This window comes from Cervus canadensis, chromosome 26 (assembly GCF_019320065.1).
Source record: "Cervus canadensis isolate Bull #8, Minnesota chromosome 26, ASM1932006v1, whole genome shotgun sequence".
NCBI classification, from domain to species: domain Eukaryota; kingdom Metazoa; phylum Chordata; class Mammalia; order Artiodactyla; family Cervidae; genus Cervus; species Cervus canadensis.
In genome coordinates, this window is record NC_057411.1 from 31562345 (window position 1) to 31586893 (window position 24549).

General features: G+C 38.4%; 1 protein-coding gene across 1 annotated transcript; it reads left to right on the forward strand.

The window, feature by feature from the left end:
- Positions 1 to 722: 722 nt before the first annotated feature.
- FGF5 (fibroblast growth factor 5) lies at positions 723 to 22880 on the forward strand. The gene is made up of 3 exons (XM_043448058.1): positions 723 to 1338; positions 9333 to 9436; positions 21875 to 22880. The coding sequence occupies exons 1-3, from the start codon at positions 978 to 980 to the stop codon at positions 22220 to 22222; spliced, it is 813 nt and encodes a 270-aa protein (XP_043303993.1). The 5' UTR covers positions 723 to 977; the 3' UTR covers positions 22223 to 22880.
- Positions 22881 to 24549: the final 1669 nt, after the last annotated feature.

The following is a 24549-nucleotide window of genomic DNA, read 5'->3' on the forward strand; positions in this document are numbered from 1 at the left end:
GCAGGTTGTTTAGCGCTACCGAGAGTTTCCCAGCAGGAAAGCAGCTCGAGCGCTGGCGTTAATAGCTTAAGGTGGCTCTCTGAACACTGAATAAATCCACTCCTTAGCTCTTTAGTAAATCAACAGCCACAACAACGGCCACAGCCTTCTTACTCAGCGCGCCACACCAAAGCCTTCCCAAGTTGGGCTGCGAATCCTTGTTTGGTTCCTGGCGGCCAACACTTGCAGCAGGGGCGGGGGATCCCCCCCTCCCCCGGCGGGATGACTCCCTCTCGGGATGCAGTTCCCGAGGGACCCCCGGGGCGGGGGTGGTGACAGTCGGGTCGGCTGGGCACCGGGGAAGTGAACTTGGAGACTGGATCCTGGGTAGACGAGGGCGCGTTGCTGGGACGCCAGCGTTCGGCGGAGGTGCGAGAGGATGAGAACTCACTCCCTGGGCATTTGAAGCCCCATCCCAGGGGCTGCCCCCTGGAGGAGTCCGGGGGCTCGCGCGGGGCTGAATTCGCAGCCGCGTTGGCTCCAGTGGAGGCGGCCGTGCGGCGCGTGAGAACTGCCGGGGTGCGTGGCCCGGGTGCGCGCGCGCCGGGCGTCGGGGTGCAGCTTCCCCCCGCCCCGCTTCCCCTCCCATTCGCCCTCTCCCATCTCCTCCCTCCTCCACACCCCCGCCCCCGGGACGGCGAGGCTCCCTCCCCTCACCGGCCGGAGAGTACTCAGAGCGGCGGGTGAGGGGAAGCTTCGCAGGCGTGCACGGAGCAGTGAGATCACTGGCGTTATAAATATCCCAGTGCCAGCGCCGAGATCCGTTCGGGTGGCCTCTCTCTCTCTCTCTCTCCCCCCCTCTCCCTCTCTCTCTTCCCCGAGGCTATGTCCACCCGGTGCGGCGAGGGGGGCAGCGCCAGAGGCACGCAGCCGCGCGGGGGCTCCGGAGCCCAGAACCAGCCCTGCAAGATGCACTTAGGACCCCCGCGGCTGGAAGCATGAGCTTGTCCTTCCTCCTCCTCCTCTTCCTCAGCCACCTGATCCTCAGCGCCTGGGCTCAAGGGGAGAAGCGCCTCGCACCCAAAGGGCAGCCCGGACCGGCTGCCACCGAGAGGAACCCGGGAGGCGCCAGCAGCCGCCGGAGCAGCAGTAGCACCGCGTCTTCCTCTTCTTCCCCTGCCTCCTCCTCCTCCGCGGCTTCTCGGGGCGGCCCAGGAAGCGGCTTGGAGCAGAGCAGCTTCCAGTGGAGCCCCTCGGGGCGCCGGACCGGCAGCCTCTACTGCAGAGTGGGCATCGGTTTCCATCTGCAGATCTACCCGGATGGCAAAGTCAATGGCTCCCACGAAGCCAATATGTTAAGTAAGTTGCTTGCTCTCCTCCAAAACCTGTCCTGAGCGGGTGGCGGGAGCACCGACAGGGACCGCCGGTTACTCCCCGGGCTGTAAGCGCACCTTCCGGAGCCCGGGCCACTGGGAGCCAGCCGGGCGGGTTGGGTTGGAGGTGCGTCTGGGAGGCTCGCACACCCTTACCCGTCTCGTGGGAATGGGCAATGGCGATTCCTGAGGGACAGGCAGCCCCAAGGCTGGTGCAGACAGGCAGCTTGTTTCCAGATTGCCCTGGTCCCAAAGAGGAGCTCCAACCTGTGCCCGGAGGAAAAACAAAAATCTTTCTCCTTGTTCAGTTTCTGTTTACCTTCTGGTTCTGTTTATCAGACTAGCATTTTCCACCGGGCAGCAAAGTGCACCCCTTTACCCTGCCCATAACTGAACAGTTCTTTTTAAAATAACCAAATCTCACATACTCCTCCGTCACAACCGCTACCACAAACCCCAAATTGCTACATAATGTGTGTGCGTATGTATGTGTGTGTGTGTATCCACATATGTCTCTTGTAGATACGTACATATTTGCACATTATATCCATATAGAATATATAGGTATATCATACGGGAGACCAAACGTTCTCTGCTTGGAAGAAGACATTGATCTAGAAAACTGGACACGTTTAGAGAGGGAGACGTGATGGACATTGGAATTATTAATTCCGGAGTTGGGTTTAGCAACGTTTAGTATCTTGAGACCATGACCAGACCTTGTGAGGAAGAGTGTCCGGCCTTCTGTCCCCAAGGACAATTAAAGGAACGTTCTCTATTTTAGAGAACATTTAGAGGCAGGTGAAATTTTTGTGGGATTTTTAGTTTAAGCCAAGTTTAAATTTTTCTTTCTGGGTTTAGCTCTCTCTCTCTTTCCCTCTTTCATTGTCTCCTCCCTTCCACTCTGTCTGAGTTTCCAGGCCATCACTGCCGCGCCTGATTCCTCCCACTGTCTCTCTAAGGCAGCAGAGGGGAGAGATGTGTGGGACTGGGGACATCTCTGCGGACGTTTTCCTCGGTAGGGCCAGATGGCTCTTCCAGCCGGGGCTGGTCCAACAGATAGACGCACGGCCCGGGCCTCCTGGACCCAGAGAGAGCGGAACCGTGGCCAGGAGACAGCGCACAGTCATCCGGCTCGGAGTGTCAGCCTGGTGGCTCCCAGGTGTACTTAACTTTCTCTGCCTCGAGCCAATGACCCACAGATTTCTTCTTAACCAAGCTCCGGAGGAGCGGGGGCGCCCCTGCGGGGCTGGCAGCCGCCCCGACGCGGGTTGGAGATGCGCACATCGGTGGGGTGGCCGGCTGGCAAGCTCTCCCTGGGGAGTTCAGGAGGCGGGAGGTGGAACGCGAGCGGGTCCACGCCTGCCCCTTGCCCCTGACTGCTCCTTCCGCCTCTGCCTCCAGCTTGTTCTGCTGCCCGTGGTGAGGTGGCTTGGAGCACCGAACCCCAGAGAGGGCCTTCCGCGTCAGCCCCAGCGAATGCCAGGGCCTCCCGCACCCTCTTCAGAGGGGACTGCTTTTTTTTTTTTTTTGTAAGACTGTATATATTTTTGGCTGGGTCTTCCTTGCTGTGGCAGTCTTTCTGTACTTGCAGGAGCCCGGGCTACCCTTCCTTGTGGTTCATGGGCTTCTGATTGCAGTGGTTTCTTTTGTTGCAGAGTGCAGACTTCACTAGTTGCAGTGTGTGGGCGCGGTAGTTGAGGCAAAGGGCTTAGTTGCTCAGGGGGATGTGCAATCTTCCGGGACCAGGGATCGATCCTGTGTCCCCTGCTTTGGGAGGTGGACTCTTATCCACTGCATCAGCAGGAAAGTTCGAGGGGCCTACTTCTATGTTTTAAGGTTCATTGCACTCGTTAAACTTCTCGCCATATGTGGTGATAAAAGGCAAGGTCAATTAGGGTGAAGGGGAATTTCCGGAGATTTCAGGGTAAGCAAATGTTATGTCTAAGGAAGTGTTATTTCCATCTGTCCTCATTTTGTCCCACCCAGCTCTCCTTCCACCAGACATCAGAGCTCATTTCCCCACTTGTGGTAGTCTTTCCCCCTTTCTCTTATAGGAACACTATTTCTATTCTGTTCTTCCTGTTGTTCAGTCGCTAAGTTGTGTCTGACTCTTTTGAGACGCCATGGACTGTAGCCCACCAGGCTCCTCTGTCCATGAGATTTCCCAAGCAAGAATACTGGAGTGGGTTGCCATTTCCTTCTCCAAGGGATCTTCCCAACCCAGGGGTTGAACCCACATCTCCTGCATTGGCAGGCAGATTCTTTACCACTTAGCCACCAGGGAAGCCCATTCTTCCTGTAGTTTATCCCCAAACTCAGCCTCAACAGAGAATGACTTCTGTGTTCCCAAGGGAAGATTCAAAGCTAACCTGCAAGCAGCCGCAGGTTGGATCCCAGGGTGGGTAAAAGGAGGTGTTGGAGTGGGTTTTGGTGTGCTAGGGAATCTGTGAAAACTAGACTCATTCCCAAGGTATTTACCCTCTTCCCTTGGAAGAAACCATAAGAGACAAAGATTTCTTGCAGCTTAGGCCTTTTGGAGGGGAAGTTATAGAAAAGTATAGAAAGGAAAATGAGAACAGATCAACAGAGAATACATTCAGCTAAAGAAGACACTGGCCGGTATTTATTTCCAAGGTACATTTTATTTTAAAATCTGCTTTGAAAGATATCTAACAAAGAACAGACACAAAATGCTGCTTTGTTTCTTAAGCAAACTAAATAAAAGTGCCTAAATAAAACTTTCTTAATTTAACTAACACTTTTCTAGTTCATTCCAGTTTATAACAACAGCCTTTCAGAGTTTCATCTGTATCTTTTGCTTGGCTTTCGATCAATTCACTTATTCATTCATGCATTTGTTCATGTACCCAACATAGGATACCTAGCCCAGCAAGCTTGATATTCTGGTTACTTGATATTGGGTTAGTTGGGATTTTTTTTTTTCCTTTGCCTTCTATAGGTTTTTCTCACAGAGGAAAGTATAATTTGTTTAAATCATGGTGATTTTCAGCTTTGTGATGTCTGGAATGTCCTACACTGTATCATAAGATTTTGCTACCATTGATCCATGAAGAATTTATGAAATATGTCATGTTTAAAAGGATAGCATGTAATTTGAAAGTTTAAAATGAATCTCTGTCTTTAAGTAGCTGTGAAAGAGAAACAAGATCTGCTAATTGCAGTTGGTCGTAGACCTCTTTGAAGATAGCACGTGATGGTTTCCTGATACATATGTAAACACAGGAGTTGTTTATGGACTATTGGTTGGAGTAGATGAGGAAACATTTTCCCAAATCTCTTAAGACACTGAGAGACACTTGAGACACTAAGAGAGCTTGGACCATGAGAACCATGGAGGATACATCAGTTTTACCTCATCACCTAATTCTACTGTCTGTGAGTTAGCAGTGATGGAAAACATACATTATTCTGACACAGCTTGTTACTTCTGTGAAAAGTCAAAACTCTGCCATGAAACTGCATTCTAACAGGTTCTTTTAAACTCCATAATTTTCTGTAATGTTTGTCAGAAGAGAGAAATATATATGCGTGTATGTTTCATGACTATCATTTGACGTTAAAATTTTTGCAAACCCTGAATATTTTTTGTTTTGTTATCGAAAGTACATTTCCCATAGATTTTGAAACATAATTTGTTTAGTTAAGGTATACCACTTAATATAGTCTTAGCTTCTCATACAAGAGTTATCCCAAGTTTTAAAGACAAGAATCAAGCTCATTGCACATAAACTTTTTTTTTTTGAGCTTCGATTTTATTTTTTTAATTTTTTTTCATTTATTTTTATTAGTTGGAGGCTAATTACTTTACAATATTGTAGTGGTTTTTGTCATATATTGACATGAGTCAGCCATGGATTTACATGTATATAAACTCTTATCATAAGGAAACGCTAAGGAAGGATGAAGATGGGCAAGACAAAATAGATGATAAAATTCCACTCCTGAATAGAAACAAAACTTTCCTTTAATTTCTACGTTTTCAATTAGTTTCAATACAATGCTTCTGTTGGCTTATCTTGGGCCACTGAAGAAGAGGCAATCAAGTAACTATCAGTTCAGGGAGCAAAAGCATAAGGTTATAGCTACACAAAGACTGACTGTTCACATAAAAATATGAAAATTCCAGTCATGTATTTTGGCTAGCTTTAAAAAATCTGAATTCACTATCAACCTTGATGTTAATGTAGAGTCAACCTTTATATAGTCCCCAAAGCCTAAATAAACCAGAATCTATATGGAAAAACTCAAGTGGCAAATTTGCTAATTTAATGAAGACTGCTAAACTGGTTATTTCAAGACTCAGATTTGATAATGACTTGGCATATTTATTGCTGTGTGAAGCCAAGTAGAGAAACTACTTCAGTTTTAAATGATTTATCTTTGAGAGTTTTCAGATGGGCTGTTGAAATCTTCTGAATACATGGAATATTTGTGTATCTTATTCACTGATAAAATAGAAAAAAGGGAGACGTCTACATAACTGTATCAACCATCATTGATAAGAGTCTCATTGTGTTAAAAATTCTAGAGGGGACTAAGTGAACAAATTTAGATAGAGATTTTCTTATGGGAATAAGCTTACTTTGTAATGAACCCCTAATGCTTGTAAGTGGATTAAGCAGTGCAAGACCCTGAATCCCTGCATCCTTCAACCTAGATGTCAATACCAGAATTCCACCAAGAGAGAATAATTCCTTCAATTTAGCACTGCTTTTTACTTTTGATCCTCTTAAATGTGAGCACCCCAGGAAAGATAACACATTGTCACTTGTACTTTAATGTGAATTAATTTATACTGATCTCTCTCCCTTTCCCATTCCCCCAGCAGGACCAAAATAGCAAGAGATTACTAAGACATGTATTCATACATGTGTACACATGGAGTGTCCTGAAAAGGAAGAGAGGTAGTGAGATGGTGAAAGAAACAGTCCAATTTACAAACATTCACTGACTGTAATCTGAGACACTTGGCCTTCCAGTTTTTCTTAGGGCAACCATTTGGGCTTCCATGGGAATTGTAAATTCCCATCAAATTTATTATTGCTGACTCCTAAGTGGAAATTACTAAAATAAAAAAAAACCCCAATTTTAGAGAAATGCTTTCTGAAATTTATACACATGTGATTTAGTGCACATAGGTTTAAAATACTTAGAATTCTTTAATGAGTTATTGAGATTTGGCATAAAAATCAATAGGCCTGTGATCTTTTCAGGCAGGTGAGGGGAAAGAGGTTGAATTGTGGGGCTTGAAGAATCTACTCCAATATTCTATGAAAAAAAGACATTGTGAAACTACTGTTGAAATGACTTTTAAACTATAATCTTATCAGTGTTCCCAATAGTACATTGTAATTACACTAAAATTTAGAACATCATACCAAAGTTAACTTTTGAAAAAACAATTACTTCATCTAATCTCAGCTCGTTTCTTTCCTTCATTCTTCATAACTTGAAATAGAAAGATTTTTGTAGAATTGTATTTTCAAGGTTTCAATTAAACATAATTTTCTTAAAATTATAAAGTCCTTTTATTCTCAGACAATATATCATTTTTTTTGTACTGGAACTTACAAGAAAAGAAGCCATGTAGTATGTAATAAAATAACACTTTCACACATATTCCTTCATCTTCCCCATATTTAAAATTTATTACAATGCAAATTTTATATAACATATACATGCAATTGGGAAATGAGTTGAGTCAAAATGGGTCTTTCTTAAAAATAGAATATGTTGTCAGAAGCCAGTTATATAAACAAAGCAGTTTCCCATTAAACAAATATTTACAGAGCCCTTTTGTCTTGACCTCTTAAATATTACCCTGCAAACACATGAGAATTAGTGGGAATTTTTTTTCCCCCACTAATACACAATAGATTTGCATTTGCAAAACCGGGTGATTTTCCAGATATTAATACAGAAAACCTTTACCAACACAAAGCCAGGAGTTAATTGAGGGAAACATACAATCAAGTCTTTTCTACCAACTCCACATTGTCTATTTTGTATCTGTCATTCTACACACAGATGATTTCTTGTGTTCTATCTGTCTCATTTTTTAACAGATGTCTACATAGTATTCTCAGTTGTATTCACCATCTCCTAAATATCCAATATCATTAATGCTATCTTCAATATCACCCTGTAATTTTGATAGAAATATAATTTTGTGTCAGATATTCTAATCATGCTTTATTAATAATATTATCACACTACATTGTGTAGTAGATTTATCTTTACAAAGCATTCTGCGTGCTTTGTTACTATTTGATAAAATTATAATGCTCCTAAGTCTTTGGATATGCATCACAATCAGTCTGTTTCGTAAAATCTAGTATAAATTTAATTTTGAAAACATTTTGAAGAAAAGAATTTCTAAGACACAGTGTTTTTTCTTCTTTTTTCTTTTTATTAGGAGTTTTTTTCCTGAAAGTAAAACCTAATAGTTTTTAGATTTGGGGGAGTTCGTTTTAAAGAAACACCCTCTAATAAAGTGGTAGCGGTAGTTTTCTTGAGATGTGTTTTATTTACTCCAGGCTAAGAACACTTATTCACAAAAACAGTAGTTTCCCTATGAACTTTCTGTTCAAGTATTTTTTAAAAATTAATTTGAATAAAGAAGCGGCAGTATTTGCTACAATTATAGGTATTAGGTCACATTGTGCAACATTTAAGTCTTCTATAAAGATACTCATATATGTGTTTGTATGTATTATATACATGTGTATCTACAATACACTGCTTCTTGTATATTGAATAATTTTATATATACTTCAAATACTGCAGGAGGAGATTATTATGTTAAGAAAATCTGGTGAACTTCCCTATTTAACAGAGTCCTATTGAAATATTCTAATTAGAATATATGCTCAAAATACTACAGATTGAAATATTGAGATTTTTTTCCTTCTCCCTTCCACTCCCACTTGCTTCCTTCCTTTCTTCCAGGGCAGGTCCCTTTATAGCTTTAATGAATAATATTATTTTATCTTTTTTTTCTTTTTGCAATTTGATGTAGGCAGTTAACAAAAAGCCCTGTGCTTTTCTCTTGTTCATATAGCATTACATATGAGTTTATGGTAAACATGCAGGAATTCCGATTATATACAGACTCTGAGTTTTAGCTTCTTAAAAATACTCTATGAACTGTGGTGTGCAGCTCTTTTGACCCAGTGGATGTGAACTTTCAAATTATTATAGGAGACAGAGGGACATAGACTTGGTAATTCTCACTATGAAATACCAAAATATAAACGATAACATAATAAAATACCTCCTGAAATTTTTTCCAGAAGAGTCATTCAAAATGCAAGATGTCTCAAACCATAATCCATCAAACACTTCATTGAGCTAACAACCCCAAATTATCTATGGTGCTTTCAGTATCTTGTTATGTGTAATCTTGAAATAAGCAACTCACTAAATGATAGGGTATGATATATGTTGATTTGTACTTTTATAATTATGATCATTTGAGAAGAGGGATTTTTAATTTAATTGAATATTGTTTTCAAGGCTTCCAGTGATTTATACTAATCTTGAGTGCAGTTGTATGTGCTTTAATAGTCAATGTACTGTCTAATCTTTGACAGAGCAACAATGCATGAGAATGATTTTGTAAAACATTTTACAAAGTCTTTTCCATTTCCTTAGAACTTGAAAAGATTCTTCTGTCAAACACTGATTACTAAGTGACATCATTTTTAGGAAAAAATGAAAAGTAATGAAGCACAACTAAATTTTTGAACCTTGAAATTTATCATTTTAAATGAAAACTTGAGTGCTAAACCTCTTTTTCCTTTTACTTTTTCATAAATGTCACAATAAACAAGGATGTTAAATGCTTTTTAAAAATTCACAGTAATAAAGAATGGAAAGAGTCTCTTTAGAAATTTAAATCTTCACAATGTTATATAGAGGAGTCTGTGTTTTATTTTGGGATTTCTGTCATCCTAGGTATTTTGGAAATATTTGCTGTGTCTCAGGGGATTGTAGGAATACGAGGAGTTTTCAGCAACAAATTTTTAGCGATGTCAAAAAAAGGAAAACTCCATGCAAGTGTAAGTAGAACCACTTTATATTTGTTAAAGGTGTTATAGAGATTTTACATGTGTAAAATGGAATGAGTGATTTTCCAAATTGATAGATAGGACAATTTGCCCAGAGAACTTTATGATTTTCATTTTTGTAAGATTATATATCCATTAAACCAAGAGAATTGTATGTGTTTTTGTAAGTAATAATTTAAATATTTGATTTATTTGAAAAGATAATATAGAATCCACAGAAAGGTTTAAGGATAAGTTTATTTGAAAGAAGCATTCTCTAAGTGATTGTCATTATTTATGTCTTAATAGTGGTCCAAGTGAGGAGAAATATTATGGAAATACTATATTACATTTTAAATTTACATACTAATGGTGATTGTGTAATCAGTAGATCATGTTCTTAATTTTAAAAGCTACTTATTATGTCAAGAATGGAGTCTAAGTAATAAAACATATTTATTTTAATAAGTATGGTGGGAAGAAACCAATAATGAGATGATTTTGACCTTTAATAGAGAAATTTCATTTGATTCATTTGAGAAATTTTCATCTTGTAGCTGTTGTTGTATCAAAAACAATTACTTCTTAAAACTACGAAGACTGATTCTACACTCTTAAACACTCTTTTGGACTAGTTACACAGTTTGTAATCAATTTACAAATTATAGATTTCTACACTTTGTTCTGAAAATGCTCATTACTTGGGAAACACTAAAATGTTTTAAATATAGTAAAATGCATTTAGTTTAATTTTCCCATTGAGAGATTCTTTCATTAGTATTAGTATGTATGTACAAACCTTAAAGTTATTTATGCTTTGTCTGTGGAGCACTAAGTTTTGTCACACTAAATCATTTTAAAAAGCAGTTCTTAAAGCTGCTCCTTTAATGCTTATTAAATTGGAGAAATATGACTTTTCCAGTTTTCAAAGTATATAGGAAGTTTTAATCAAGCACAGTCAATTGAAACTTATTAATTATGATTTCTGCTTTACAGATTTTTGAAAAATTGAAAGAGAATTTCACTTGGTTTAATGTTTAAGATCTTCTGTTTTCCTTTCTCTAGCATCTAAAGGTGGCTTGTTAATATCTTTTGGAGGAGATCATAAAACTGAAGCTATTTCTACAGTTATTTGGGGATTAAATGAGATAATATATATAAAGTTTTTTAGAACAATATTAGGTACAATGTAAGTGATCAATAAATATTACCTATTATTAGAGAATTCAAATTTAAATACAATAAACTACTAAATTCTCAGTTTATTAAATCTTTGTTAACCTCTTCAATCATCCATTGAAAGAATTATAACTAGATTTAGACTTATCTCATTTTCTGAGCTGATTATTATATTCTAGCAAATTATAATATTCATAAAATAATTGCTCTGGTTTATAACCTAATTTAAGGGGCAAAGTTCTGTTGTGGAAAGCAGGACATGCCATTTTATTTTTAAAAAGATGTTTGACTTCTAAAAATCCACATACAGAATAGAAAACAATCATCAAATGCTTCTGCACTGAATAACTTTTCTTTGATCTACTTTGGTCATTAAACATTGAAACACCTTTAAACTCTAAGCATTATAATAATATGCAATTCCTGAAAAAAAAATTCTGTTATTGGTTCGCTTATTTTGGGTGAAAATCTTAATTTTTAAAGTATTATGATTCAAGCCCTAGCACATGCAAAAAATAGACTACCTTGGACCAGCCTAAGGATAATTGTAGCAGCAAGCAAAGTATTACAAATGGATGCCAATTAGAAAGGTCAGACTGGGAGGTTAGGATACATGATTCCTCTGTCAAATGCAAGTAACAAATTTCCAGAAACTTGACCCAAATGTCTACGGAAGGCTGGCCGAAATAATGCAGATGATGCAAAAACAGCATCTGTTATTCTTTCTCATCTTGGCAGGCTAAAAGTTATTTCATGGAATAATGACTTTTAAACAGTACAAAGCAAGCCTTGCTCTTGTCACTCATTGAAGCTCTTTGATATAAAAGTCATTCTGATGACTTTGAGCTGAATTGTAGATAAAAAATTAAGCCCTATGATTATGTGAATTTTTTTTAAACCAATTGTCCAAGCCCACTGGCTCTTATTTGAGCTTTTATTATCACTTTTTCTCTCGATAGAAAGCTAATTAAATTATAAAGTGACTTATTTTTGAGGAAGTTTAATTTAGAAATAGTATTAGCCCTAACGTTTACTAGTTGTATGCCAGATGGTTTCCTTCTTCTTTTTAGTTTCTAGTTAAACATATTGAAAAATTGTTCTTATAACTTTAAATATAATTATTTGATTTAGTTTGATTTTTACAAAGTTTCATCACCACTAAAAAGGCTAAAATGCCTTACACTTTCAAGATTAAATGTGTAATTAGTGCTTTTAATTAATAATTGTGCTGAGGCATTTAAAGAGTAATTTTATAATCATTTCAAAAAATAGCTATATAAAATCGTCATGTTGTGTATCTTAAATTTATACAGTGTTGTATGTCAATTGTATCTCAATAAAACTGGAAAAAGTTTTAATTAATGAACAGTAACTTTGGGGTTCTATTTGCAAAGTAAATGTGAACTATAAATGTAAAGTATTCATATAATTCTGGGGAAAGTAAACCCATAGTATGTCAAGAAATATTCATGGATTATAGTAGATTTTTCTTGTTTTATATAGTAACACTTAGACTTAAAAATTAGTTACTAGGTAGAGATAAAATATCTGCATATTTCTTTCAAAGTTCTTTCACTCACATTATCTCATTACCTGGTTAGGTGAGGCAACAGTCTCAGTCAGAGATGTTAAATATTTCCTAAGTTACCACAGTTAACAAAAACTTGAACCAGAATAACATGGTTTAAAAATTCTCTCTCCATTTAAATGCTATAATGCTTGGTAGGGAAAAGTTAGCTTGAAAGAAGATATTTTGTTTCATTTGGAACTATTTACACTATTTTCAGCTATTATTTTATGGAAATTAATAGTTGCATGTTTTAATAATATTTTTATGCTACATTTTAAAGAGTGAATACTGTAGTTCATCCTTAGACTATTTTGCTTGCTTCTCTCTCTTTCTCTCTCTCTCATTCCAAGCTCTTTGGGAGGATCTTTTTCCCCCATCTACTTCTGTGTCTCCTGTATTGATTTTAAAGTCTAGAAAGGAGGAGGTGTGCGCACCATGAAACTTATCACACTGTTTTGTAAATGTTGGTTATTCAGTGTGATGAGGAGCTGTATCAGGAACCTTTTTTAGGATGTACTTCCGGAAAAGAAAGGAGATCTGTTTCGTTCACAGAAAATCTTCTTTTAGAAAACGCTTCATGGTCAGTGGACACAAAGATGGTGAACAGTATTATCAGCCCGGCACGCTCAGATTTAGGCAACGTTTATGCTGATCTCCTTTGTGTGCTGAGTTTGTTAATTCCGTAAGAGGAGTTTGATCTGAGCTTCAGCCATCTGAGTGTGCTCCGCTCTGTGCAATCAGCCAACCTACACACTCGTGTCAATCTCCACTCAGCTCTGCTTCATTCAGACCTTAGCTGGAAGACCCTAAGCAGACAGTGCAGTCAGATCCTGAGTGTGCGGGTGTTTTTCAGCATCCAAGGATGAAGCTGTCTGGTCTTCTTCTCAAGATGCCTTGAGAATCACTGAGAGTAGCACGAGGTAATTGTTGCCCCAGGAGCCTTGAGGGTTAGTCAGAGCCTTCACATGGCCTCTGACCTTTCTCCACTTATTCCCAGGCTGATGTCCTAGGTGAGGCTGAGCCCCCTTCTCTTTCGGTCTCTCTCTCTGCCTGCCTGTCTGTTCACTCTCCCTCCTGACTGTTCTTGCTCTCTTCTCAGCATGGTTGTCTTTATCCAGAGTCTCATAGACGGTGCCTTTCTGGATTTATCTGAGATGGGTCTGGATGTAAGAGAGGGAGTTCTTGAGTCTGGTAGTTAAATTGTGTCCTTCTTTTTAAACTGTGTTGTTTTACTTAATCTTTCTATTCCTTGGCTTTATCAGCTGTAAAAGGAAGAAAATTAAACTAACAATACAGGGTGATAGTGGAACATTTTAAATGAGATACTACATATAAAACACTTAGAATAGTTCCTGGAAAGTATTCAGCATTTAATGTTAGAACAGACCTTCCTGAATTTGCTCTCAGGCAGCTGTTTCATGATCCTATATCTCCTCTCTCCTCTTTCTGATTTTGGGGTCAGGCAGCTGTGACCCCCTTGGATATTTAGACCAGCCTCAAATCACATTCGTTATTGGCCTTTTTTTTTTTTCTTTAAGTCCCAACTCATCTTGCATACAGTAGCCCCTTATGTCCTGGGCTTTCCTTTTCCCAAGAAACTTAATTTGAAAGCAAGGATTTCCAATGGTCATAATCTCATAATTTTTTAAGATCTTTCTCTTGCATTGTGTTTTTTTTTTCCTTAAAAATCTAAATCTTGGAAAAAGCGGTTATCATGAATTTGTTGGTCTTTTCATAAACTATACGTGACCACCCATTGGTTGTTGGGGAAAAACATTTTAGCTTATTTTAAACATACAGAAAGAAGCATGTGGTGGAATTATTTTTGTTTCTCAGGGTTTTAGGGGATCATGCTTGGAAGGAAAGCTAATTGCAGAGTTTACGAAACAGGCATGGAATGTATGCTTGATCAGCCCTGAGCAAGGACTAGAAAAGCCTCCTTTCTTGGTTTCAGAGGGTGCCAGCTGGCTTGCCCGAGATGAGAGTCTGAACTGGACTTCCTGAGCTGGGGGCAGAGTGAGAAGGAGTCCACAGCCCCAAAGCTGGGCATGTTTATTGAAAGGGGAAATGAAGGTTTGAGTGATGGTTATCGTCGTCATTAAAAAAAATAATTTATTGGCCACTGTAAAGGTATTGAATAGAAACATCTTATCCTCTGTGTTGCACTGTGTTAAGTCACTTCAGTCATGTCTGACTCTTTGGGACCATATAGACTGTAGCCCGCCCCCTCCTCTGTCCGTGGGATTCTCCAGGCGAGAATACTGGAGTGGGTTGCCATGCCTTTCTCCAGGGTATCTTCCCAACCCAGGGATTGAACCCGTCTCTTACGTCTCCTCCATTGGCAGGCAGGTTCTTTACCAGTAGCACCACCTGGGAAGCACCCCCATCTTCTAAGAATTTTCAATTTACACAGTAAAATTGAGTACCTAGTAACTCAGGCTGAAAAAAACAATGGGTTCAGGGTTCTGCTTTTGCAGTAAATGTCAGTTTTCCCTTAATTTCACACTATGTTTATCTGGCCGTGCTGTGCTCAGTCATGTCCGACTCTTTGGGATCCCATGGGCTGTAGCCTGCCAGGCTTCTCTGTCCCTGGGGCTTCTCCAGGCAAGAATACTGGAGTAGGTTGCCATGCGCTTCTCTAGGGGATCTTCCCAACACTGAGGTGCTATTTTATTGAGGAAAATTGTGTGTAATGAATTGACTTGTAGCTTCAGAGATCCATTTCAGCCTAAAGTGAGGGATGGTGTTCTATGTCTCAGATGGTTTAGAGAGTGGCACTTGTTTTTAATCAGCATTTTAACATGGAGCAACTTTAGGGCCAGGTAGTACTGTATAGAAGCTCAGGAGATGCCCATGGATTTGCACATTGTTACTGAAAGAGCTTGAATCTAGTATTCAGTAGAGGAGATTTAAGTCATATAGGCTTACCTTGGCATTTGGTAAATGTGGGGATTTAGAGGAACTATTTTCTTTATTTTTCTGGCTGGAAAATCAGATAATAGCATCCTAATAGTTATGGAATTATGTTAGAATGAAATAATATATGTAAAACACCTGGCACACAGTAGACCTCAATAGCCCAACTCTTTTGAGCAAGGTGACTCAGATGGTAAAGAATCTGCTACAATGCAGGAGACCTGGGTTCAATCCTTAGGTCAGGAAGATTCCCCTGGAGAAGGGAATGGCAACCCACTCCAGTATTCCTGCCTGGGAAATCCCGTGGACAGAGGAGTCTGGTGGGCTACAGTGCATGGGGTCGCAAGAGCTGGACATGAGTGAGTGACTTTCACTTTGAGCTACTGCGAGCATCAGAAAGTGAACTCCTGTCTTATACCGTGTTTCCCCAAGGGTGGTTCTCACCTCACCTGCATCAAAATCACATAGGATGCTAGTTAATAACGTGATTCCAGGGTCTCAGCTCAGACTTACTAAAAGAATCTCTGGAGATAGGGCCTGGGAAGTCTGCATTTTGATCTGATTCCTTGAGTTACTTTAAGTCAATTCGTGAAGTTCAGAGGAGGAAAACTCATGTGGTTGGCATTCTTCATTAACTCAGGTGGATGTATTATTAAACCCGACTTATATTTCCCAAGGTGATTCAGGTGTGAAGAATCTGCCTGCCGATGCAGGAGATGCAGGGGACCTGGGTTTGAACCCTGGGTTGGGAAGATCCCCTGGAGCAGGAAATCACAACCAGCATACTTGCTTGGAAAATCCCGTGGACAGAGGAGCCTGGTGGGCTACAGTCCATTGGGTTACAAAGAATCAGATACGACTAAGGGACTGAGAACTCATGTCTGAGCACTCGCGTATATTCCCTTGGTTGCTCAGCATGAAGTACTGAGACACAGAATGGCCAGATAGTGATTGTTAGACAGGAAATATGGCCAAGCTCTGGAGATAGCACGGCTTGGCTACAAGTGACCCATACGATGCTTGTAGAGAGTAGGAGGCAACCCTCAGGGTGCGTGCTGCCCTGTTCCGGAGTTCTCTGCTTGGGAGCAGTTGGAGCAGGGTCTGGCTTTCGGCTTTCACTCACTACCAGAGGTTGGTACTTTTGTGCTGGGAACATCCTGCACAACTGTACAAAACAGCCTGGGCTTAGGGCACCTGACCTGGGCAGTCCCATCGGCTTGAGTAGTGCTGGGAACCGAAAGACACTGGGAGGACATAGAGGAACCGGAAGCAGGGATGCAAGCAGCAAGAAAATGTTCTTTAGAGCACAGTTTGGTTTATAATTGTGTTTATTCAAGTCTATAAGAATAGTTTAATTATTTAATAATATTATATAGCCTACGTTAACATTTTAGTTATTTGTATTTATTACTTAACTTTATAAAGTTTTTTGCAAGAGGCATATCAAAGAAAAAGTGAAATAAAGAATTAAAATTGATTAAATACCCTGCAGACTCCAGGGTTTATACTCCAGGGTTTTGCTATTAGTCTGAATTCAATCCTCTTTATACACCTCTTTCATATATCATGTATTTACTTTGATAGTTGCACATAATGAGAATTGGAACTCTATTAACACACTCTCAACTCACTTCCTATAAGATTCTCAATCATCTTAGAGCATGTTGACTAAGAAACAAAACTATATTAAGAGGCTCTAGAAAGTTTTTAAAAAATATTGTTTCAGTAAGAATCCTCTGGTTTAATTGACCTTCAGATTTCAATTAAGGAGAATTGGTCTTTCTGGAATATTACTTTCTTTGAACTGAATTTGATTTTTCTTTTAAATATCTACTATGTGCCCTCTCCCTGTGAGATGAGTCAAATCAAGGCAAAGTGTTCTCCTAAGCCCAAAATTCTTGTTTTATTTAACAGCACTGTGTTGCCCCACCTCTGAATTATTTGCATAGTTTCAAGCAAAAGTAGTGTAATTTAGTTTTTATTTGTTCTCTCAATTAAGACTATTTTAAATTACATAGAAATCAGCAGATTTAAACATTTCATTTTAATTTTGCAGTTATGGCTTGTTGACTATAACTTATTTTTACACTTGCAAAATCAAGGAGAAATTAAAGAGAAAAACAGATAATTTAAGTCAACAAAGAACTCAGGCAGAACCGTATCTAAATTGTCTTTCTTCATAAAAATGGCAACCAGCAGTGTCTGGGATGTGATACATAGTCAATAAACATCTATTGAATAAATTCAGAAAATAATGAATTAGAAACAAAGATGGGGTTCTTTATGAACATGTTAGTTTTGTTGTAGTGACCAATGGTGGTAGGATGAAGGTGATGTGGGTTCTGTTTTTAGTAGCTTATTTGAAATCTGATTTACCTCTCTACTTCACACCTGATCTGTAGATAAAGTCTTTATGTTGACTTCACTTTTTCTAGGGAAGTAATCTAGTTCTTTTATTTATTTTTTAAGTTTTTAATTGGAGGATAAGTGCTTTACAATATGTTGTGTTGGTTTCTGCTGTAAAACAACATGCGTCTGCGATAAGGATACATGAATCTCCCCCCTCCTGAGACTCCCTCCCACCCCCACATCCCACCCCTCTAGGTCATCACAGAACACCACAGCTCTATTATTTTAGAAGTATATATTTTGCTAAAGGAGTTTTTATAATTCAAAAAGAATTTGAAAGGTTAAACTTAGCCTAGAAAATTTATTATCTAAAATTGTGTAATGGCAAATGTACATATATTTAAATAATTCTGCTGCTTGATGACTCTGCTATAGAGATGTTTTATGGGTAACATTAAAGATAGCTATGCACTGCTTAGGGTCACCATCTTGCCTGAAAAGGGCCAGGAAGATTGACAGGAACAGTCAGTTTCTCCAGAAGAAACTAGATCTCCTGATGAAAAAACTCACTGAAATATTTGTTTCAAATGATTCTGTTCCATTGTAGCTGGAAGAATTTTTCAGACAAAACATTAAATTAGAAGTCAATTAAGAAAGCCCAAACAGTCTGACTGCCTTTGCTTCTGTTTCAATGTGAAGTTTGGAGTGGCTAAGGGCTTGCAAGTAGTGTGTGGGTCCTCAGAATTCTGTCTCTAGCCCATGTGACAATTAAGTGGCCCTTGAAAAATCTAGAGCCTGATCAGCCATCCTGTTAAAGTCTTCTCTTAAGAAAGAACATGAATCTCAAGTGGGTGGGTGGGGGAAGGGAGAAAGTTTTTTGATGCAATAATTTTAGAAAGCAGTATCATTGGATTTTCACTATAGGAATTGCTATAGGTTAATATGCTATGTGTGTGTGTGTGCATGTGTGTCTGTTGGCCACATCAACTTAAAAAAAGACATGTTTCTTCTTTATTTTCCTTGACACTGTTAAGGGGAAAAGGTTAAATTATGCAGTACACTTTTAAAAAATTTTTCAAAATTGAATTAAATAATCACTGCTATCTTTATTTCAGGAAAATGATTTTTGTGTATGTATGAAACAGGGGTAGAAGTCAAGTTAAAATATAATGTACTATACGTTAGAAATGTTATTCAAATATATTTTAAGAAAAAAATCTGAGGCAGGATGAATATACGTGCTACTCTTTCTTAATGAAATCTTCCACACCTTTCTAAAATGCTTGTCCATTTATGTAGCAGAAAATATTCCAGAAGACTATTGTTGTTGTTCAGTTGCTAAGTTGTGTCTGACTCTTTTCCACCTCATGGACTGCAGCATAACAGGCCTCCCTGTCCCTCACTGTCTCCCGGCGTTTGCCCAAGTTCATGTCCATTGAGTCGGTGACACTATCCAACCATCTCACCCTCTGCTGCCCTCTTCTCCTTTTACCACATGACTATAGTTTTTATTTTACAATAAAACTTTAAGATTATCTAATTGAATGGGAGAGCCTTGATGTCCTTTAATAGTTAAGTTGACCAAAAAAAGAGAGTTAAGTTGACAAATCTATGTTTGGTTTGTAAGAAAGCCCTTTTAATTGAAAGTCAATAAAAACAATAAATGTGTCCTCTTCTAAAGGAATGTCAGCATAGCACCCTTAACCTAGGTATGGGCCAGTAGGTTAGGAGGTGATGAGAGAAAGCCATAGATAATGGTTTTTTAAAACACTAGATTATAGCCTGCTAAAGACCCAGTCAAAGGAATCACCAGTAGACAGATTCTCAGATACATAGTTTCATAGCCCTCAAATAAAGAGCTTTTTGATTGAACTATACTGTAAAATTGAATGTAAATAACTTAGGTAGACTGTCATGTGTAAGATAAATGTGCTATTGGAAATACTCTGAGATTGGTTGTCTTCTGATATTGTCACTACCTTTCAAAACTCAAAAATTCTGTGTGACCATCAACAGTAGGTGTATGTAGATTGTTTTGCAGTGTTCAGACTTCCAGATTACAGGGTTGGGATCTGTACTGCAGAAGAAAGCTTGACATTATTAGAAAAGCAAGGGAACTAGAGAACTTTTAGTTCCAGTATGGAACTGAAGCAGAGCATATTAAAAAGCAGAGACATTACTTTGCCAACAAAAAGGTCCGTCTAGTCAAAGCTATGGTTTTTCCAGTAGTCATGTATGGATGTGAGAGTTGGACTCTAAAGGAAGTGAAAGTGAAGTCACTCAGTCATGTGCGACTCTTTGTGACCCCATTGACTGTAGCCTACCAGGCTCCTCCATCCATGGGATTTGTCTCTTTTAAAGAGACTTAAAGTTTCTTTTAAAGAGTCTTAAAAGACTCTTTTTCTAAAAAAGTCTTTCTTTAAAGACTTTAAACAAAGCTGAGCACTGAAGAATTGATGCTCTTGAACCGTGGTGTTGGAGAAGACTCTTGAGAGTCCCTTGGACTGCAAGGAGATCCAACCAGTCCATCCTAAAGGAAATCAGTCCTGAATATTCATTGGAAGGACTGATGCTGAAGCTGAAACTCCAATACTTTGGCCACCTGATGCAAAGAACTGACTTATTTGAAAAGACCCTGATGCTGGGAAAGATTGAAGGCGGGAGGAGAAGGGGATAACAGAGGATGTGATGGTTGGATGGCATCACTGACTCAATGGACATGAGTTTGAGCAAGCTCCGGGAGTTGGTGATGAACAGGGAAGCGTGGTGTACTGCAGTCCATGGGGTTGCAAAGAGTTGGACACGACTGAGTGACTGAACTGAACTGAACTGATGGAACCTCTATGATATATAAAGAATTATATATATAAACAAATATATATATATAAAAAATATATAGTTGTTTAGTCACTAAGTCATGTCCAACTCTTTTTTCAACCCCATGGACTGTAGTCTGCCAGTCTCCTCTGTCCATGGGATTTCCCAGGCAAGAATACTGGAGTGGGTATTTAGTGTTCATATATATATGGGTCAAGATACTTGGTATTCAAAAGCCCAGGACGTTCGTACAAATGGTCCTCCCTGAAATTGTGAAACCTAGTTCAGATTAGGGAATTCTACTTCTTTGGGAGTTATGGACTCTTTTGTATTTGATGAAAGCTAAACTCCAGATCCTTTTCCTAGAAAAATATTTTGGTTCTCACAATAGCCTTATGGCTCCAAGTATTGTGAACAAGGAGCCTAATGCTAAAAACTCAATTGGCATAACGAGCATTTGATTGCAGGTCTATTTGGCACCATCTCTCGCTCTTCTTCTATGCTGTGTTCATTCAACTTCCTCAGTACCGCACGCTGAGCCTTTTCAGAGCTTGTACTGGCCTACGTTGTCACCTTCATCTCTTGGTCCTTTCTCTATGCATCCTAAGTGAAAGTCACATTGAACAACTTATAGTGGCTTCCTGGTGACCTGTGAACACACCATTCCTGTTCCCTGAAAAACCTCTCATCTCACCTCAAAATTATTATCTCATTGTACCCTGAGACTCAGCTCAGAAGTCACCTTTTCTAGGAAGACCTTCCTGCCCTCTTCGCTGCCACCTCTATCCTCTTAGATGTCTTGTACCCTCTGCATACCACTGTCATAATTCCGTTTATCAAATTGCACCGTGATGAATGTCTGCTTCTTTGCTTATTCCACTGTTCTGTGAGCATTTTCAAGGGCAGGTGTGTGTGTGTGTGTGTGTGTAGAGGGAAAGAGAGTGATGTCTGGCTGAAGTGTTACTAGTGACTCCAAAAGGTAATTTTTTTCTTCCTGGCATCAGATAGACTCTCCTGTATCACTGTGTGAAGATGAATTTTTTCGTAAAGAACTCTAACACATGCAATATTAATAGGGCCATATGCTACCCCTTTCTCAGCACCAGGAATCACACAGATGGGACTGAAAACTGTATTCTTGTTTCAAAGGATAACATGACCCCATTTCTCTGAATGAATTCGTGTTTTACCAGGCAATTGTTTCTTAATAACATAATACTATTTACTTTCTTGATAGTTTAGGAGGGGGAAAATCTTACGCTAAAAGTTAAATTTTTAACTAAAATTCTCAAAATATGTTAAAAAGGGTAACAGAATTTAAATATATTGAATTCCTGTTATTTTAATATACACTGATATTATTTCACAATTGTGTAATATGTAGTAAACAACCAGCATTACAAAGATGAAGTGGGACTATAGAAATGAAAATAGTAATTTTAAAGCAACTTTACAAAAGGCAAAAAAGGCAAATTCTTTATAAAGAGAATGAAGTCAGAGCGCAGGGGCCAGTGGAATTCTTGTTTTTCTTTATAGTCCAAGACTTCTTTATATTACATGCTGAAAATATTATCACTGCTTGAATTTCCTCCTCTTCTTTTTTTTTTTTTTTCCTCTAGGCCAAATTTACAGATGACTGCAAGTTCAGGGAGCGATTTCAAGAAAACAGCTATAATACCTATGCCTCCGCGATACACAGAACTGAAAAGACGGGGCGGGAGTGGTACGTGGCCCTGAACAAGCGGGGGAAGGCTAAACGGGGTTGCAGCCCCCGGGTTAAACCTCAGCACATCTCTACCCACTTTCTGCCAAGATTCAAGCAATCGGAGCAGCCGGAACTTTCTTTCACAGTTACTGTTCCCGAAAAGAAAAAACCACCTAATCCCGTTAAGCCAAAGGTTCCCCTTTCTGCACCTCGGAGAAGTCCTAACACGGTGAAATACAGACTCAAGTTTCGCTTTGGTTAAGACTTACTTTGGTTTTGTGAGAAACCATGGAGTCTCCTCAGGAGTTTCTGTAGGTGTCTTTAGTACTCTGAAGACAACTTCTTGGACACAGCTTCAGCTATATACTACACTGTATTGAAGTCAGGTCATTTGTTTCAGCTTGACTGAAACAAAAATGTTTTCTGATAGTAACTGAACTGGAATTCTTTGTACCAATATAGGGAGTTCATGACGACATAAAGCCTTTTGCTTTATGCTTGGTGCATACAGGGATTCTTTTTCGGAAAGTTCAACAGTGAGGACTATGTATTTTTCTGACTTTTACAGATCAACCTGAAGAAAACATACATGATACATTTTTATTTTTGGTTTCCAAAGAATATTTTGATGGAGATAAAAGTATTTTATTAACTTTTGTTTTTTGTTTTTTTTAAAAAGTACCTCTGCATTGAGCATATTTTCTTACTTTATTATTTTTAATTGATAAGACATAAAACAACCATTTTAATGCAGTTTATTAATTATAAATGTTTATAGACCATTTTTAACATGTGGATTTCTTTTTCATTGTTCTTATTCATTGCACTTTTGATTTTTATTATGATTATTTTTCTACCATACCTCAGATCATGTAAGTTTAGTTTTACACCTTAAAATGTTTAAATTCTCTTCAACAGCACCAAAGGCTCAGCTTGTGTTTGTGTGTGTGAGTGTGTGTAAATTCATGATTTTATATGGAATCCTGTCTCTGTGGTGGCTGGGCTATAATGGGTTAGAAGTAAGGAGAAAATATAAGGATTTTTGGTGGAATTAAAAGTTGAGGTAAGGAAAAGAATTAGAGGTACAAGTGCACTGAGTTTGCAGTGTTTATTGATAGCTAATTCTGCCGTGCCTTCACTTCTCATTTTATCTACCCCCTGCCCTCATTCTTTAAAGCTGGAGGAATACATTTTATTCTGTCCATCAGGCATAGCCTATGAAACCAGAGTGCTTAAAATACCTTTTCTATGACCTTCTGCTATCTCCACTGTATAGATCCACAGGGAGCAATCCACTTAGTGGAAAAACACGGGAGACCCGAAGGAGATGAATCATGTAACAGTTATCCATGTCAAGTCCCATCATCTAAAATATTCTTATTACTCAAACACTCTTTGAGTTTCCTATCCTAAAGGTAACCATATCAGTGAATAGATCTGCCCTTTTATAAGGAAAATTTCTGATGTATATTTTTAAATAGTTGGCTATGTGACATGGGAAACTTAATCTGATGAGTTGAAAATGGCATTAAATGTCAACCCAAATACTGAATGTTGGGTATAAAACAGAAAATTTAACTGAAAAGAATTTACATAATTTATTTTCTTGGGTAATCATTTTTATGGAGTTCTATGAGATAGAAGTATTTTCTTCAGAAAGGTGGCAATAAAAATGGTAAAGCTAATGTTTAAAAGTATATCCCATAGAAAGAGGAAAAATCGTGCACAGAAAGTTTGTGATTTATATTTAAGTATGTTTCTTTTCTTTTAAAAGATACTGCTAAACTTTTTTTTAGAAACACAGTATAGTTTATTTTGATTCACAAATGCAAAGTGGAAACTCAACAAAATTGAACTTACTACCATTTAAGCAGATTGCTATGTTTCAATAGAAACTATACACATACATATTATATATAATATATATAAAATCCATCCATCAACTAAAACATCACATGTACATCTAGTATGGTATTTTTATTATAGAACCAATAATCAGATTAAATGTTGTTTGCATTTAATGCATGACTTAAAAAAAATAAAATTCTATAAAAGTTTTAACTAATTTATACATTAAAAATCTCCTGGATTAAATGAAATAATGAAAATTTGCCAACAAAGTTGTGTCCAATCTTATCTAATTGTCATATTATCTTACATACCTGGTAAAAGCTAAAAATAATCCTCTAGTTTATTCTGATATATTGTTTAAAATTATACACTGTATATCAAGTTTTAAGTGCACATGAAAAATAAAATTGCAGAACAGGAGAGCAGTAGACATGTGTCTCAAAATGGGCAAGGAAAAGGTAGTATTAATGATGGCTAATAATAAAGTTAATACATATGTTGTATTGGGCAAATATTGCTGGTAGTTTATGTTAAACTAAAAAACACTACCTTATCTTGTAATCCTAATTTGATTTGATTAGCATATGGAAGTTAAAGTAGAATAGCTTTAGTAGAATATACATTATGCAAGTCAAGACTCATTAATTTCAAAATTTAAAGCAAAACTAAAAAAAATTTAAATTACACTTCTCTTTAGTTTACTGGCCATAAATAATTATGTTTAATTAAATCTCACTG

Bases quoted from the DNA above. Each gene is read 5' to 3' on its own strand.
- FGF5 (XM_043448058.1), top strand. From the start codon at position 978: ATGAGCTTGTCCTTCCTCCTCCTCCTCTTCCTCAGCCACCTGATCCTC. The intron at 1,339-9,332 runs GTAAGTTGCTTG...CTGTCATCCTAG, and splicing joins CCACGAAGCCAATATGTTAA to GTATTTTGGAAATATTTGCT. The intron at 9,437-21,874 runs GTAAGTAGAACC...TTTTTCCTCTAG, and splicing joins AAGGAAAACTCCATGCAAGT to GCCAAATTTACAGATGACTG.